We start from the raw sequence: 18239 nt of genomic DNA, 5'->3' as shown, positions 1-18239 counted from the left end.
GTCTGAGGAGGTGGCTAAAGACCCCATATAAACTAATGAGGAAAAAACAACAATCAAACAGAGAAAGGGCCAAAGGATAGGAAGGGTAAATTCACAAAGTACGGATTACTTGTAAATTCAAAATGGTTATCATCTTCACACACAATCAAAGAAATATAAATCAGACAATGAGATAAAATTTTTCTATCATACTAGAAAAAAAACTAGAAAATGGATCAACAGAAAAGTTTAGTCAAGCACTTTGGTGACATATCTAAATTAGTGAAAACTGATTTCGTTTTTGGAGGACAATATTGGCAACAACCATCAACATGTAAAACATACACATCCTTTTTAGAACTGTTCAGAGATACACATAGAGGGATAGTCACAGTTATATTATTGAAAAGTAGAAGTTCAAGAGAAAGTCTTAGTGCCCATTAATAAGGAACTGGACCAGTGAGTTAAACCATTTACATAATGGAATACCATGCAGGAGATACAAAGAATAAGGTAGATGGGAGAGAAGGGGACGCACCTAGAGAAGAATCTCTAAGATACATTAAGTAATAAAAGATAGGTTCAGAGAACAAATTGATGGTTGCCAGAGGGGGGGCTGGGGGTTGGGCAAAATGGGTGAAAGCTTCTAGTAATGGAATGAATAAAAGACAGCCTACGGAATACAGTCAATAATATTGTAATAGTGATGTACTGGGACAGATGGTAGCCACACTTGTGGTGAACCTAGCATAGGTACAAACTTGTTAATTCACTATGTTGTACATTTGAAACAAATGTAACATTCTGTGTCAAATACTCAAAAAACTTTTTCTCATGGGACAAATAGAGGGAAAAAAATGGTTCAGAGCAGTTTCCTTGGGACTATTCCATGTAAATAGGAAAGATACATGTATATCCATTTCAACTTTTATATACAGGTTTGTATCATATTTAAAATAATTTAATAAAAAACATACACCAAAATGTTAACTGTAATTATCACTGGGAAGAGAAGCATGGAAGGTGGATAGGCAGGGTAAGAAGCTTTAACATCACATATAATTTTTGCTTTCTAACCCTTGATCCATGTGCATACGTTACTTCCTCACACCATCAACAGAGTTTTATCTGCATGGGAGACCATTGCTGGTTCTTTATATTTTCTTCTATTTAAAAATCCTAATGAATACATAGTTTTTCATATGTAAAGATGTTAAAAAGCAAAACACTACCTTATGAAGCCAAGAACTGCCAGGGAGGAAGAAAAGAGGACAGGAAGAGAGTAACATGCATCATCCTATGACAGAGCAAGGACGGGAAGAGGAGAAAACACAGAGCAGGAGGGAAACGGGGACAGAGCTGATGAGGCATCACCATGCAGAAACATCACTCCAGATGGCAGAGGGAAGGCTCTGGCAATGCCGCACTCAGGATTATTATTCTATATCTAGCAAAGCGTATTTACTAGGGAGAGGCTGGTTTTCCTTTGGTACCATGAAGGATAATTTCAACTAATTAATTTGTTCTGCTGAATTGACAGCCATTGCAGATGCGTCCACATGCCTTATAAGCATATCCTTGGTTCATTTACTGGTTTTTCATCCAGAAGTGCAATATCTAGTTGGACAGATACAAGTAAGTTGTTCTTGTTCCAAGGACTGAGCTTTGGACATTAAGGAAATCAAAACACTTTAAGCAGGAGGAACTTGACACACAGCGTCTGGGAAACCGTCAAGCCTGTCCCATTCAACATGCACTTGTTAAGCACCAACTGTTTTCCAGACGCCTGGATTCATGCTGAAGGTACAGATGCAAATAGACACAGCTCCACCATGACGGAAACCATAGCGTAACAAGAGAGACAGACCCAGAAATGACTGTGAGACAAAGCACAAAGAGATGTATCGCAGAACAGCAGTTCAAGCAACAGGACACAGGGCTATGAAGGAACAGGTGCAGAGAGACAAGGAGCAAATGTTGCTGGATGTTGTTTAACAACATACGTGGGTCACGAAGGCTCCCAGAGGAAAAAGAGCATGTCTTCTCACTGCTTTCCACATCTCGCTACATTCAGACAGAGCTGCATACAAAGAGGGCACTGAAGTAATAGAATAAATAAAATAACAGCTTGGAGATGCTAAGAGCAGAACCTCCTATAAACATTGGCCAAAGTGGGGTAGGTAAATCCTGACAACACAGCAAACCATGACTCACCCCTCTGGTGGGGCTGCTTTCGCCAGGGGACAGGCTGCTGGGCTGGGAAGCTGCAGGAAGTGCCAAAGATCAGCGCTGGGGCCAAGCTAACAGTAAGAGGTAGGGGGCTCACCATTTCCTGCTAGAGGTTGTAGAAGTCGCTTCTCTACGGTCCAATGTACCAAAGGGTCAACCATGGGACAGGCAGGTGTGTGCAAGCGGGACACTGGAGAAACCTGAAGTGGCCAGAGTGGAAGGGATGCCCCCGAGCAAAGCTGCCGTGCCGTCATCGAAGGGTAAGATAGGGTCATTTTGAAATCATGTCTGAATCCCAGCGAGGCGTGTTCTGACATGGTTCAGCTTGACCGCTTCATGTAAACATTAAAGTGCTGTCGCCTGACCAGGACAAACTTCTCCCAGGAGAGGATGTTCTCTCAAGAGGAAAAGGATAGTGGAAGCAGGAGACTTGATGCCACCGATGTTAAAGAACCCCTTCCTTCGAATGTTTTTTAATACAAGAGAGGAGCTTTATAGGGAGGTGACAGTTTAAAAAGGTCCTGGTTTGGGGTCTCCTCATAGCAATACCTTTACTCAGAAGGACAAAGATGGCCTTCATTAAGGAAAAAAGTGGACACCACTTTAAAAAATTAAGAGGAGACAACAGAATCAAAGGAAGAAAATATTAATGGGTAAAATATGGGAGTCAAAAATAGCGTTAATAATATCTTTACAAATTATTTACTTTTACTAATTATTGTTAGTTCTACCATTTTAATATAAAGAGAAATGGACTTCCAGCTGTAATAATCATTGAATCGCACAGCTCTCTAACTCCCAACTCAGAAATATATCCTATCAACTTTTTTCTTTTAAAAAATATTTCTCCGAAAGTATAGAAACTATAGAGGAAGACATAGAGGTGCCTGGGTGGCTCAGTCAGTTAAATATCTACCTTTGGCTCAGGTCATGATCCCAGGGTCCTGGGACCGAGCCCTGCATCTTCAGGCAGGAGTCTGCTTCTCCCTCTCCCTCTTTTGTCCCTCCCCCTGCTCGTGCTCTTTCTCTCTCTCAAATAAATAAATAAAATCTCTTTAAAAAAAAATAAAGTAAAGGAAGACATAATAATCACCCATAAAATCTCTCTACCCAGGAATAACATGTCAGTTTCCTTCACTTCTTGATTTTATTTACACAGATTATAACTTCTTATCACCAGCTCAGGTCACATTTGTAGGCTTACCACGTGCCAGGCATTAAGATAAACTTTCCACAAGCTTTTCTCTCACTTGATCCTAGAAACAGTATCATGAGGTAAATAACTATCATACATAATAAAGCTTTGAGGGGTGAAGTAATTTGCACAAAGTACAATAAGCGGCAGGTTTCAAAACTTGCCCAGTCTATTTTGTAATTTTTTTCATTTTTATATAGGTGATCATATTCCCATATTATTAAAACACAGTAGAAATTGATGCATGGTATTTCCAAATTTCAAAATCCTCAAATCCTCAATCCCTGAACAAATTGTTTCCAAACTTCCAGTAATATTTAAAAAGAAAAAACAACGATGTATGTACATCTTGTGTGTATCTCTGATCTCTGATTATTTCTGCAGAACAAACTTACACCTTTATATCTAATACTTTCACATTTTGGAAACTCTAATTTGATATTGTCAAAGAGCCCTTCAGTTCACCTCTTATGGGTGGCAGTACAAAGGAGTTTGAGGTATTTTTTAATAGCTAATTCTGTACACTCTCCTTGCCCCAGCAAACACACAAATTATTATCCATATTTTTGTAAAGCTCCTTATTTAATCTTGTGATTATTCTCATGGTTGAAATGTAGAAATAGTTTTTCAGACCACCTCATTCCACTGAAAATTTTGTTGGAATTGCACACACCTCACAAATTAATTTGGCTAGAACTGCAGTTATTACAATATTGAATTTTACCACTCAGGAGTATCATCCATCTGTACATTATTCAAACTGACACTATGGATCATAGGAGAGTTTGGGGTTTTGTTTTTTGTTTTTTTGGCTTATTTACTTTTTTTTAATTGAGGAATGCTACATAGTTGCTTTTTGATAAGGTCTTTTTATTCCATTATATTTTCTAATTGATGTTTGCTAATATTTGAGAAAGTTGTTGATTCCTGTATATATTTTATAACCAACTCTTTTATTTAATTCCATTTGTTCTAATAATTTTTCAGCTGATTCTTTTAGGTTATACAGGCAAATTACTCTCATCCAAAAATAATTTTACTTATTTTCGATAATTAGAAAGTCTCCTTTATTTTTGTCTTACCAAGTTGGCTAAAATAATTCCCAAACCTTATTCCATGCTACATTAAGAGTTTTCAGTTTCAAAAAAAAAAAATTTTCCATCAAATAATTTTACAAAGCACTAGGTTAGAATTTCCAGGTCCTGATACTGGTTGGTAGTAAGGATTGCAGATGTCCCGATATTGTTCACTGCTCTAATATTTCACCATTGCGTTAATGTTGGTTATTGGTTTGGAAGACTACGAGTATGTTAAGACAACCTTTTAAATTTCTAGTTCGCCATAGTTGTTTTTAAATTAGTAGTAGAGATTAAAATTTATCAATGCCTTTTTTATATATATAGTTAAAGAGGTGGTCCAATGGATTTTCTTTCATGACCTATCCTACTGTAGTGAAAAGATATAAAAAGTTATAATATATAGTCAGTCACCTTCACATTCCTAGAATAAACCTTACTTTGCCCTGGTAAATTAGTTAAGAGAAAAAAATATCATTAACTAGAATTTTCTTTCAAAGTTAACCTCTATAAGTTTCTACGTATGTGTGTTCTCTTTATCAGGCTATGACATCACATCACGGAGATTACAGTTCAATATTAATTCTAAATTGCTTCATCTTTTCCTTGCTCTGAAACAACTTTAAAGCAAGTTGTTCCTAAGGCATAAGAAAACAATTTGTTCCTTGAAAATTCCAATGAACCTGCCGGTAAAATTTTCCAAGTTTAGCTTGTTAGGGGAGAATAATTCTCAGGAAACTTTTGAAATCACATGCATTTTCATTTGCCTTTATGTGTTTTAACTCTGAATCATTTTAGAGTTTTTTTTTATATAATTTTTATTTTGTTATATTAGTCACCATACAGTACATCCCCAGGTTTTGATGCAATGTTCCATGATTCATTATTTGCGTAGAACACCCAGTGCACCATGCAATACGTGCCCTCCTTACTACCCATCACCGGCCTATCCCAAACCCCCACCCCCGTCCCCTCTGAAGCCCTCAGTTTGTTTCCCAGAGTCCATAGTCTTTCATGGTTCATTCCCCCTTCTGTTTACCCCCCCTTCATTCTTCCCTTCCTTCTCCTACCAATCTTCCTATTTCTTATGTTCCATAAATGAGTGAAACCATATGATAATTGTCTTTCTCTGCTTGACTTATTTCACTTAGCATAATCTCCTCCAGTCCCGTCCATGTTGCTGCAAGTATTGTGTAATCATTCTTTCTGATGGCTGAGTAATATCCATTGTATATATGGACCACATCTTCTTAAACCAGTCATCTGTTGAAGGGCATCTCGGCTCCTTCCACAATTTAGCTATTGTGGACAATGCCGCTATGAGCATTGGGGTGCATATGGCCCTTCTCTTCACTACGTCTGTATCTTTGGGGTAACATTTTAGAGTTTTATATTTCCCTGTAAAATCATTCACTTAATCCACATATTTGATTTATTAGCATAGTATTATCTAAAGTAATATAAGCTTAATCTCTTCCAAATCTATGATTCTGGCTCCTCATTTCTAATGTTGTGTATTTGCATTTTTACTAATCTCTTCTTGATTAGACTTGCCATAGATTTGTTCATTTTGTTGACCTTATCAAAAAACAAGCTGTTGGATTTTTATAACAGCTGTTTCTTGAAGTTGTTATTAATTTTTGTTCTTATCTTAATTACTGCCTTCAGTATCCTTTATTGTTCATGTTCTAAATTCTTAGATTGGATGCTTAATTCATTTCTTTTTTAGTACTGATTGGATTTAAAAGTTACGATTTTTCTTTTCTGAGTACAACATCTCAGAATACAACTTTGCATGCATTCCCCATAAAATGCTCTCTTAATTTTTTATATATTCTATAATAATTTTCTCTGTCACTCAATTATTTCAGTATTTTTTTTGGCTTGTTTTTATTTTCCAAATGACTATATACAATCAATAAACATGCAAAATCAGTTAATGCAACCAGCCTATTGGAAAGCTGTTTAAGTTCCTGAATGGTAGAAAGGAGACAGGATAAATTACACAGGGAAACAAATGTGCAGGATAAGCTGAGCTGAGTTATCTGTGCCTCTGAAAGAGTTCCAAGAGGGAATACTGAGGTACTCATTAAGAGGCTGAGTTGGAGAAGTTCACTGAGAACAGCTTGGCAGTGGGCCCTTCTCCCTCCCACACTTGCACTACACAGCAGACAGCACTGACATGGGCCACTGGGTAACCAGTGAATGGAGGAGGGGTGTCTGGGCTCAGAGAAACAGGACAATGTCCAGGTACCTACTGACTATAGGAGAAAAAGAGGCTACTACTCCCAGAAGACAAGCTCCTAAATACCACACTTGGTAGCATGCCCAAAGAAACAAGATGGCAAGAATCATACAATTGAGAAAGAAACCACAGGAGAGAAAACTTAAAATAGAAAGGAAAAAATACAGTTAAAATAGTAAATAGAAAACTTTAATGTCTGTGTAATTACCATCAATGACGAGATCAGAAAGAATATGATGCTTATAAAGCATAATATTGCTGTGAAAAAGTCAGCAATCTTGGTAAATTCAGTACATGTGCCAAATAAGCAAAATGGCAACTTATGAAATAAATTGGTAAGCAGGATGATCTAATTAAAGATTTCTCCCAGAATGCAATGAAAAAGGCCAAACAGAAAGTATAAGGAAAACAATTAAAAGATATAAAGAACAGGTCTCAGATTTCCAAAATCCATTTGATATATATCCCAGAAATAAAGAACAGAGACAATATAGGAATAGAAACATAAAAGAATTAGAAATTTCCCTAAAGTGAAACATATATTTTGAGATTAAATAGACCAAAGGTCATACAAGATCAAAAACAAAAACACTGAAATGTCTTACCACTACGGAGACGAGGGGAGAGGGAAAGACAGGAGACGAGAAAAAGGAAGAAAGGAAAATAAATGGAATAGAAAAAATTCAGAGAGTCAAAAAAATAGAGAACAGAAAACAAGAAAGAAAATATAGCTGAAGGGGCGCCTGGATGGCACAGCGGTTAAGGGTCTGCCTTCGGCTCAGGGCGTGATTCCGGCGTTATGGGATCGAGCCCCACATCAGGCTCCTCCGCTATGAGGCTGCTTCTTCCTCTCCCACTCCCCCTGCTTGTGTTCCCTCTCTCGCTGGCTGTCTCTATCTCTGTCAAATAAATAAATAAAATCTTAAAAAAAAAAAAAGAAAATATAGCTGAAAAGCAAATTATGTAGTGAGAATATGTGCAAATGCACTAGTAATCCCAATAAATGAGAATATGTTAAAAGAAACCACGATAGTGGGTAAAGGAAAAACAGCTACTTTTTGTCACTAGAAATATAATATAAACCAAATGACAAAGAGAGGTTAAAATTAAGTGAAGGAAGAAGAAATTGCCATATAAATTCTAACGTAAAAGCTAAGAGAAAATATTAGAATCAGACAAAATAAAAAAGCAAAAGAAGAAATCAAACTGAAAATCATTAAATGGGAAGACTAGTATATTTCATATTGATAAAAATCTGTACTGACAGACAGGCTTCCCTTAAGTCTTATTGGTTGGAACGATTTCCCATGTCCACAGCTAAACCAATCACAGTTGGAGAGAATGGACTACCCATGAGCAGTTAGACCCTTTGGGATTAGATCTCTGGGACATGGAAGTGCCTGCTTTCTCTGAAACATGGGCTATGCCAAGTAGGATGTATACCTGAGGGGGAAAAATCAGGGTTTTAAGAGAAAGGCAGGCAATCAACAGTATTCAATACACAAACCTGAAGTTATCACAATGCACAATTTCCTTCCTCTGCAGCATTAATTACTACAAAGTGACTGATCACCATAAATTTAAAATGCAGTATTTGTCTCCTTTTAATTATCTATCTCCTCCATTAAGAAGCAAACTTTGGGAGGTCAGGGATCTTGTCTATCCTGCTCTTCATTGAAACTCTAGCATTTTGCAAAAGGCTCCAAATACAATAGGAGTTCAATACATGTTTGTTGATTGGATGGATGGATGGATGGATGGATGGATGGATAGATTACTCTGCGATAGATCCACCGGGGGGGGAGGGGGGAGCTAGAAAAGGAAAGCCTCAGAGTGGTATTAAATACTGTTACAGAGTTACAGGGAGACAGGGATTGCAAAATGACCACTGAATTGAATGGTCACAAGGAATTTACCTTTGGAGAGGGTTCAGTACGAGCATTTCTGAATATAAATCAGAACATAAGGAACAGAGGGCAAAATGGATAATAAAGATGTGATTACAGTAAAATTACCTTTGTCTTTTTTTTTTTTCAGTAGAAGCAGAAAAGATAGTATTTCTAAGGATAGCAGAATCAAGGAAGGGGTTATTTTAGAAAGGCAAGAGTGAGTGTATTTGTTCCTCCCAAAGAAGTAGTCAAATGAGAAGAATATACTGAGTATATAGGGGAAAAGGGAAATTATAAATAAATTTCTATAGGAAGAGGGAACTGAATTAAATGTAAAATATTGAAAGGTTAACCTTAAGGAAGAACCAACTGTGTCCAGAGATCAGAGTAATGAAAGAATGTCAAAGAGATATACAGAGCAAAATAAATGTGCTATCACCTCAACTTAACCTAGATTATCTGCTCATGAATCACTTCATCATGGGTATTCACTAAATATTTGTTGAATGAATGAAATGAGTAAACACATGAATAGATGTGATGTTATTTGTCTGGGTTTTTTTTTTTTTCTGTATCTTCTTACCATAAACATGATCCTTGTTCTCTTAAGCTAAATCATCGAAGTGATACCCAATGAGAGTCTCTACCAATTAGGAAATGCCTTCATGGACATGTAAACAACAGATTGAACAAAAAGGAAGAGAAATAAAAATAAGGTAAATATCCTTCTCTATTCTACTGTTATTGAAAACTCTTAATGATGAGATTATGTATATGCCAAAGCTATTCATTTTACTGAAAGCTACAGTAAGTAAAGGAAAATACTTTATGCAAAAGAAAAATATGCTCAATCAATAACCAGAAAATATATATCAATATTTGTCTAACTCTAGAAGAAAAACAAGATTAAGAAATAAAAAGCTTAATTTTCACTGTTTAAAATAACTGCTCAACCTGAAAATTAAATCCCAGATCTGATTTTCTAATCTGTTGAGCATTCTTTTTGTGAAATGTTCTACTTTTAATGGTTTTCACATTGCAAATATTCCACCAAACTTTATAAAGTACTATTTAAAATTCACTAGAAGTTATTTTTGTATAAATCATATCTTACACTGACTTCACAACATTCTCCTCAGTATCTAAATACCTCAGGACTTGATAGTAAGTTAAAAGGTCACAGAAATAGACTAACATTTACATGTTACTTAACAGACGTTATTGAAAACACAACATGAGTGTGTATCAGACTTAGCTTCTACATGCTAATTATTACAGAATCTTACTATAATATTATTTAATTGTGGAGTTCAGTATAAGGACTTTGTCAAAAGAAAAAGATGTTTTAAAAAAAAGCACAAAGGAATAAAAATGTTTCTTGGTTTCTTCATTATTTACGTAGTAGCTCAATAACTAAATGTACAACTTACATTATTTCTTCCAATGATTTAATTATTACCTACTATGCACAAAGCAGTTGAGTGACACTATATCCTGATGGAAATGACGAGTAAGGGGTTAACCATTGTTGGAAGGAGGATAGCACTAAAAAGGGTCAAATTATAGCAGTGACAATTAGTACATACAGTCTATCTCATAAAGTAATTTTACACACAATTGCTATAATTACGTTGTGCAGCAAAGACATGAGGAAAAAATTTAAACCAACTGAAGGAAATCAAATGGGAGTTAGAATTAAAGTTAATTGTATAATAAAGAAATAGATTTGAGAGATGTTCTGGAAGAAATGACAGGATTTATCAACCACCAATATGGCAAGAGGAGAACTTGGGAAATGAGAATGATGGGGAAGATAATGGTGTCCAACTAGCTAAATAATTTATTTTGTTCTTTAGAAGATCTGGAATGAAGTGGCACCTTGGAGCTAATCACTGGTCTTCATTCTCATCCCATGTTGAGCAGCTTCTGGCCCCATCTGAGCACATGTATAAAAGGCAGGTATGACCATCAAGTCACAACACTGAATGTTTTCTGTTATCAGGCCAGAAATTTTATATTCTCGTGAGAATTACCTCTTAAGCACTGTTCTTAGAAGGCTCTCCACTCATTTCACTAATTTATATTCTCAAAAGATTTGGACTACCTCACATATTTGTATACATGTGTAGAGTATCCTTGTTTTATCATATGTGTATTTTAGGTGAATATTTAAGCTAGTTTTGTAACTTTTTGTGGCTATTTGTGATGCATTAGAGTATTCTCTGAACACTATTTGTAATTTCATATATCTTTGGTTTTAAATGACAGTGACATTGATATATCTTGTAGATCAGAAGTTCATGAGTGTTATCTTCTGAATGACTGGCCCACCTATAGCAGATACACTATAGCCCCTCTGCGAGGCTAAGTACCATGAGAGTTTTGACCCGAAGTTTTGACCACACCCCATCATACTCTTAAAACACACCCAAATCTCACTTTTTATTTTTAATGCTTGTTTTTTTCATAATTTTCATGTATGTAAATATTTTTGTTCAGAAAACTTTCAAAATTATATGGAACTATAAGCAAATAATTAGCAGTAACTAATAAGGTTTTGTGAATACCTTCTGATGTTGTTCCTCTTTCATCTTTTGCAATTTTTTATTTTCTTCTTCCTTTAGAGAATCCTTATAAGCCCGGCTTCTGGCCTGTAAATGTGTAGGGAGAAAAGCATAGGAAAAAGCATCACCACTATATACTAGTCTGCCTACCACAGGACTGGTTCTAATAACTCAACCTCTGTACCAAGCATACAGTAAGCTCTCCATACACACTTGCTTATTGAGTGATTTATGCATATGTCTGAAGATGTCCCTGGGGATATATAAAAACAAGGCTAGTATAAGCATAATCATCCAGCACATTTTAAAGGATGATCTAAATGTTTGTTTAATTAAGCTTAAAAAATATCCCCTCAGAGATAATCAACATAGTTTATTCTTCTGGTGATAAGGATTTGAAAAACATACTTAACTTTCCTCTATTTCAAGTATATTCCAACTAACTAACAGCAATTCCAACTAGACTGTGGTAAGGAGAGAGCATGGAGATGAAAATAGACTAAGAATAAGCACATCAAGGAGGAGAAAAATCTATAGTTTTTACCTCATTTACAATAGTGTCAATGCATTAAATTGCCAGACATTTATATTACTTAATTTAACCCTTAAATTCTAGGAAGTAGATATTATCCTCCTTTTGTGAATAAGGAAAAGTTCTTGGGTATGTGGAATAACTTGATTGGACCACAAGGCCAGAATGGATCTCCAGTTGCAGTTTATCAGACTCCAAAGCCCTGAATCTACCATTCTCCTCCTTGCTTGCAGCGTAGCTCCTTCAGCCCTTGCTACTCCTTTGCTGCTCAGCTAAAATGCTGTCATATCCAACATAAAGGGAACTCAACGAATGCCTTACACATGTAAATTCTGCAGAGTGGGCCCTGCCTAGGAAAGATACTGCTCTCAAATAAAGCTATATTCTTCTGTAAATTATATAGACTCCAAATAGCTGATCAGTTCTTCTCAGAGACAAGCAATAGAGACAGTGACTTTAGAAGCACTGATACGCCGACTGCTCATTAATGGTATCCTATTAAATAGCCTGGCAACTGGTGATTGATACCACAGAATTCCAGAGACGCATTTCTTTCTAAGTCTTTGCATCCTTCATCGGTACCTGAAGCTCATTTTTATTTCTGAGAAGGAAAACAAAGGCTGTTCAGAAGCACAAGAGTCATTACCTGTGGCTGAATTAGAGCCTCAAGGGGCAGCGTTAGGAGAACCAGCACACACAGTAGGATGCCCTCCAGTCCCACTGACCCAGCACGACAGGGTTTCACACACTGGCACAGTGATGCGCCTTCTGGAATTTATGAGATTTCAAGTATTTTGTCTGTTCATTTGTCATACACTTTCTGTGCTCACAGTGATTTGTAGCCCACCCTCTGTGAGGCAGAGAGGGCAGCCTGGTAAGCTAATATGTAGGAAATGCCATTGTTCCCATAAACTACCAGCAGCATCATGGCCGCACACTACATAATTCAGGCCTCGTTCTTTGGACTAATAACCCATAAAGCTTATGAAGGCTGGTCCCCCCCCCCCGCTTTCCTTACTATAATTTTTCTCAAGCACTTCTTAATTCATTCCCCCATTTCTGTCACTATAAAACCCCACATTCCATCAAATAGTAAGCACTTGACAGGAAGGGAGAGAGGCTTTTGGAATGGTATCATCTACAGCACTACTAATTAGAATAGTGGAACTCCAGATGTGTTCAGAAAGCCCTCACATATTCAAACCCTGCTTCATTAGACAGGCAAAATATCCTAGGATTTTCTCTTATCTAAATCTTAAACACAAGAGGACTGTGATAAGACATTGAAGGTGGAGAGTGGTTCTCTAATGACCCCTTCCTTTCACATTAGAGAAGGCTAGCCTTTATCACAAATATTCCACATAAGACCTGAAAGAGGGAAATGGACAAGGGGCACATATCTTCTACTCAAGAGATTAAAAGGAGTAATAAAATATTTAGTTAAAGCAGATATGATGATTGAGTGAGAAACCTAAATTCTATTTGTATAACTTCCTTTTAAACCTCACCACTTTATTGGTCTTTTATCAGAATACAGGTCCTAGTTTCTTACTTAGAAAAAAAAAAAAAAACCAAACCAAACCAGTGATTAGACACAAAGTGTCATTTAAAAGGGCACAGAAACTGGGAAGTCACGTGGCTCCCTAACTATGAAAAGTTCAAAGTTACTTGCAGTCCTAATTCTTGCTTACCCAGCTGTGATTCCCAGGCAGGACAGGAAGTTTCTGTTCAAAAATAATAGGGAGGAAAAAACTTTCAATCACGATTTTTCTTAGTTCTAAATCCCAGCAATTTCTGTCATTGTATTCACATGATTTTTCTATCCCTAAGTATTAATTTAATAATATTAATACTAAATTTTTGTTATCAACTAAAATATACATTTTTACTTACCCTGCCCCAAAAACTATGCTTATAATACATTCATTCAATAAATAATATTTAAGCCTCTATGTGTAAGCACTTTGTGAGACATGATCTCAGCCCTCAGGTACCTCATAGCCTAGTGTGGAAGTCAGACAAGATGAATGATGATTACAGTATAGCATAATGGGTATTACGACAGAAGAAGTTAAACAGGACATTTAATTAAACTGGATGAGAACACCTTCTTAGGGAACGTGGGTGGCTCAGTCGGTTAAGCGTCTACCTTCTGCTCAGTTCAGGATCCCAGGGTTCTGGGATCGAGCCCCACATCAGGCTCCCTCTGCTGCTTGCCCTGCTTGTGCGTGCTCTCTCTCTCTCTGACAAATAAATCAATAAATAAAATAGTTAAAAAAAAAACCACCTTCTCAAAATGGGTTGACTCTAAGTTGTGTTTAGAGAGTGACATGAATCAGACAAAGCAGGAGGAAGGGCACTGTGTGAACAAATGAAAAATAGCATGGCATTAGTTTGTTAGGGCTGCCATAACAGAGTACCACAGCCTGGGGGCTTAAACACAGATATTTATTGTCTCACAGTTCTAGAGACTAGAAGTTAAAATCAAGGTATCTGTAATGTCGGTTCCTTCTGAGGTCTCTGAGGGAAGGATCTAGGCCTCCCTCCTTGGCTTGTAGATAGCCATCTTCTCCCTGTCTCTTCACTTCATCTTCCTCGTGTACATGTCTGTCTCTGTGTCCAGATTTCCCGTTTTTATAAGGACACCTCTCCTGTTAGATTACAGCTCACCCTGATGACCTCATTTTATCTTGATTATCTCTGTAAAGACCCAATCTCGAATACAGTCACATCCTGAGATACAGAGGGTTGGGACTTCAACAAATGAATTCTGGGGTGGGGGCGGGGAGACCACAATTCAACCCATGCATTGGTTCCCATTTCAAGATGGTGGAATAAAAATGTTTCTGTTCCATCTTTCTCTCAAAAATTACCCTAAACAGAGGAGAAAATGAATCAAACTCTACATTTAGAAACCAAGATATATCTGTATTTTCAGACAAAAATTTAGGAAGGTGGAGTAGATGAAGAATCAGTAAGTGACTAAAAAGAGTTTGAAAAGAGCAAAATGAAAGACATCCTGTCTGGGATGGAGGATACTCACAAGAAGACGGTTTTCTCCACAGAGCAACATGAGGGCCCAAGAAGTACAAAACAGCTGTTGAGGACAACAGATGGAAGATAGGAAAGTGCCTATGCCTGCTCCCACCCGAAAATTCAGGCACTAATTCTCCCAACCCTGACAGTATATCAGAAGGGTATTCTCTGGATAAACTAAACCAGGCACACCTAGCACGGAAGGTCGCGGTGGTCAAACCCCAGGTGGAGAGTGAAAGGACTGTATGAAATCCTGCATACTGAGTAGTGAGCCTCTGGGCCCCCTTCTTTGAAGTTTTCTTCTGCTCCCTGCACCGGGTCCTCTGAGAGCTAAGGGTGATATTTTATCTATGAAACAAGAATAGGCTGCTATTTTAAAAAGCAACAGAGAAGAAAGAAGCTCTTGGAAAATAAAAATATCTTCCCTCCCCCCATAAAAAGGTGGCCAGTAAAATATCAAGAAGATAGTCAAAAAATGTGTGAGATAACAGAAAAAAAAAATATGTGTATACACACATGCGCACGCACGTCTCTGCCCCCGTTCCTGGCACAGACCTCCTAAAACCTTTGTAATTTCCTAAGCGATAAGAGCATTAGGAGCATCTTGTGGTTTCATATTTGTCTTTGACCCCATCCCTCACACAGGGCTCCTTAACCCACATAAATTCCTAAGTGTTATGAGCATTACAGCATCTTTTGTTCTAATGAGGCTCGCTGGATGGGCTCCTGGATGGGAACTGGTCACCAGAAAGACCGAGCCATGATTAGAAGCTTAGAATTTCCGGACCTGTCCCCTCCAACCCTCCAGAGAGGGGAGAGGGGCTGGATATTATTGATCATGCCTATGTGAGGAAGCCTTCACAAAATCCCAAAAGTATGATGGTTCCAGGAATTTCCAGGTAGATGAACACATCCACACTGAGAGGGTGACCATATCTCAACTCACAGGGACAGAAACACCTGCACTCGGGACACTCCCAGACCTCACTCCATGTATCTCTTCATCTGGCTGTTCAGCTGCATCCTTTATCATATCTTTTAATAAACCAGTAAACATAAATAAGTGTTCCCTGAGTTCTGTGAGCTACTCTACCAAATTAAGGGAACCCAGGAAGGGTCCATGGGAACCCCCAATTTGTAGCCATGTTGGACAGAAGTTGTGGATAACCTGGAGACCTACTACTTGCAGTTTGGCACCTGAAGGGGAGGGCAATGTTGTGGGACTGAGCCCTTAACCTGTGGGAACCTCCAGGTAGATAGTGTCTGAACTGAGTTAAACCAAAGGACCCCCAGCTGATGTCACAGAATTGGCTGGTGTGAGGCAAATCCCCACACGTCTGTTGTCAGAAGTGTGTGTGTGGCAGTCACAGGACAGGAAAGGAGATGCTCAGGAGGGAAAGGACTGGGGATTTGTCTAATCCAATATGCCAGAAAGGAGGGGAAAAATGTCAAAGATAAATTAAAGGAGAAAAATATTTTTTTCCCACAAAGAAGAAAATAAATCCAGGAGGCCTAGGATTTCAATAATAAGAATTCCTTAGAGAAAATGAAGGGAAATAAATCAAAGAAATAACACAAGAAAATCATCTAGAACTAGAAATGAGTTTCCAGACTGAAAATGAATATAAATGACCCTCATACTAGGGCACATCATTACAAAATTACAGAATACCAGAAAAAAAAAAGGAGATATTAAAATATTTTCGGGGGAAGCAAGGTAAAGCCCTTATACATAAGGACTGAAATTCAGATGGCCTTGGATTTCTCAGGAACTAATACTCAAAGGTAGAATAGCAATGCCTTCAGATTATGAAGGAAAATTATTTCTAATTTGGAATACTTAGCAGAAAATTACAAGCTAAGTGTGAGGGCTGAATAAAGATGGTTTCAGACATGCAATGACCCGAGCATGCACCTTCTCTTGGGAAGCCACTAAATAACACGCTCCATCAAAACAAAGAAATAAAACAAGAAAATAGAAGATAGGAGACCCAGGAATCAGGGGACCCAACACAGGAAAGCAAATAAGAGCCATTCCCCAGATGACCTTAAAACAGCGAGCCTTGTCCTAGGCTGCACATTAGAATTACCTGGGGAGCTTTAAAAGCCCTGAAGCCCAGGCCACAGTACAGCAGCATCTCTGGGGGTATGACCCAGGCATCAGTGAATTTTAAAAGCCCCCCCAGGTGATTCCCATGTGTAGATGAGGTTGAGAACCATTCTGTGAAAGGAAAGTCCCAGAACAACAGCTGTGTAGGAGGCCAAATGAACAGCCAGTCCTGGTTAAGGCAGGAGACTGCTGCAAGAGGGCCGGTTCAGGAGGGAAAGAAACCCGAAACTGACAAGTTATCTGACAGGCGCAAAATGGAAAATTGTGTGGAAATTTGTATCAGAGACACTTGGTGGAACAGTGACAAAATCTGAAGGAAGGCAGTCAAATAAATGTTCAGAGAAAACTAAGCAAATGTTAAAAACAAAATTTTTGAAAAGTTGTAAAAGAAAATGTAAAGTATACTAACTGGCTTGGCAGTGAGAAAAAAATTATGTAGTCATAGTAAGAGAAAGTGTGAAATACTGAATAGTTATATTAGGAGAATGGAGGGGAAGAAATAAATTAACAAAATCTAAACCTGATTAGTCAAGCAATAGCAATCTATACATTAAGAGATACATGAATCCAGGGGCGCCTGGGTGGCACAGCGGTTAAGCGTCTGCCTTTGGCTCAGGGCGTGATCCCCGCGTTATGGGATCGAGCCCCACATCAGGCTCCTCCGCTATGAGCCTGCTTCTTCCTCTCCCACTCCCCCTGCTTGTGTTCCCTCTCTCGCTGGCTGTCTCTATCTCTGTCGAATAAATAAATAAAATCTTTAAAAAAAAAGAGAGAGATACATGAATCCAAATAAACAGCTAGGAGATTGTGGTGGGATGAATAATGGCCCCCCAAAGATGTCCACGTCCCAGTGCCTGGAAGCTGTGAATGTCACCTTATATAGCAAAAGGGACTTGGCAGAAATCGAGGTTTCTGAGATAGAAGAGGATCCTGGATGATCCAGGCAAGCCCAGTGTCATCACAAGGGTCCTTACAGGAGGAAGGCAAGAAAGTCAACGGGAAGTGATGTGAGGATGAAAGCAGAGGGTAGATGCAGCCACGTGCTGAGGAGCCAGAGTGTTGGCAGCCGAAGGGAAGCTAGAAGAGGCAAGGAACGGATTCCCCCCTAGAGCCTCCAGGAGAAGCCAGCCCTGCTGACACCCTGATTTCAGCCCCTTCATACTCACTGCTGACTTCTGACTTCCAGATCTGTAAATGGAATAAATCTGTGCTGCCTTAAGCCACTAAGTTTGCAGTAACTTGTTACAGCAGCAATGGGAAATTTTTGTATTGAGGCATAACTGACATAACATTATATTAGTTTCAGGTGTACAACATGATTCAATGTTTGTGTATATTGCAAAATGATCACAAGAAGTCTAGTTAATATCTGTCACCATACATA

At 38.1% G+C, this 18239-nt stretch overlaps 1 protein-coding gene across 3 annotated transcripts in view; it reads right to left on the bottom strand.

Moving 5' to 3' along the window:
• Positions 1-18239, bottom strand: part of EPSTI1 (epithelial stromal interaction 1) — an 83206-nt gene that overhangs the window by 14775 nt on the left and 50192 nt on the right. For 2 of the 3 annotated variants that reach the window (XR_005832816.1, XM_040623130.1), the window contains exons 8-9: positions 13401-13433; positions 11181-11264 (exon numbers count right to left, since the gene is read on the bottom strand). Coding sequence is in view for 2 of the 3 variants with exons in the window: in XM_040623130.1 (XP_040479064.1) it covers positions 11181-11264; positions 13401-13433 (117 nt within the window). In the remaining variant the exon portion in view is untranslated. The remainder of the gene's footprint in view (positions 1-11180; positions 11265-13400; positions 13434-18239) is intronic. The other variant, XM_040623135.1, reaches the window with a different exon arrangement.

The sequence above is a fragment of the Ursus maritimus genome, unplaced genomic scaffold (genome assembly GCF_017311325.1).
Source record: "Ursus maritimus isolate PB19 unplaced genomic scaffold, ASM1731132v1 scaffold_10, whole genome shotgun sequence".
Classification (NCBI taxonomy): domain Eukaryota; kingdom Metazoa; phylum Chordata; class Mammalia; order Carnivora; family Ursidae; genus Ursus; species Ursus maritimus.
Note: the sequence above shows the minus strand (reverse complement) of the source record. Positions and strands in the feature narration are given on the sequence as shown.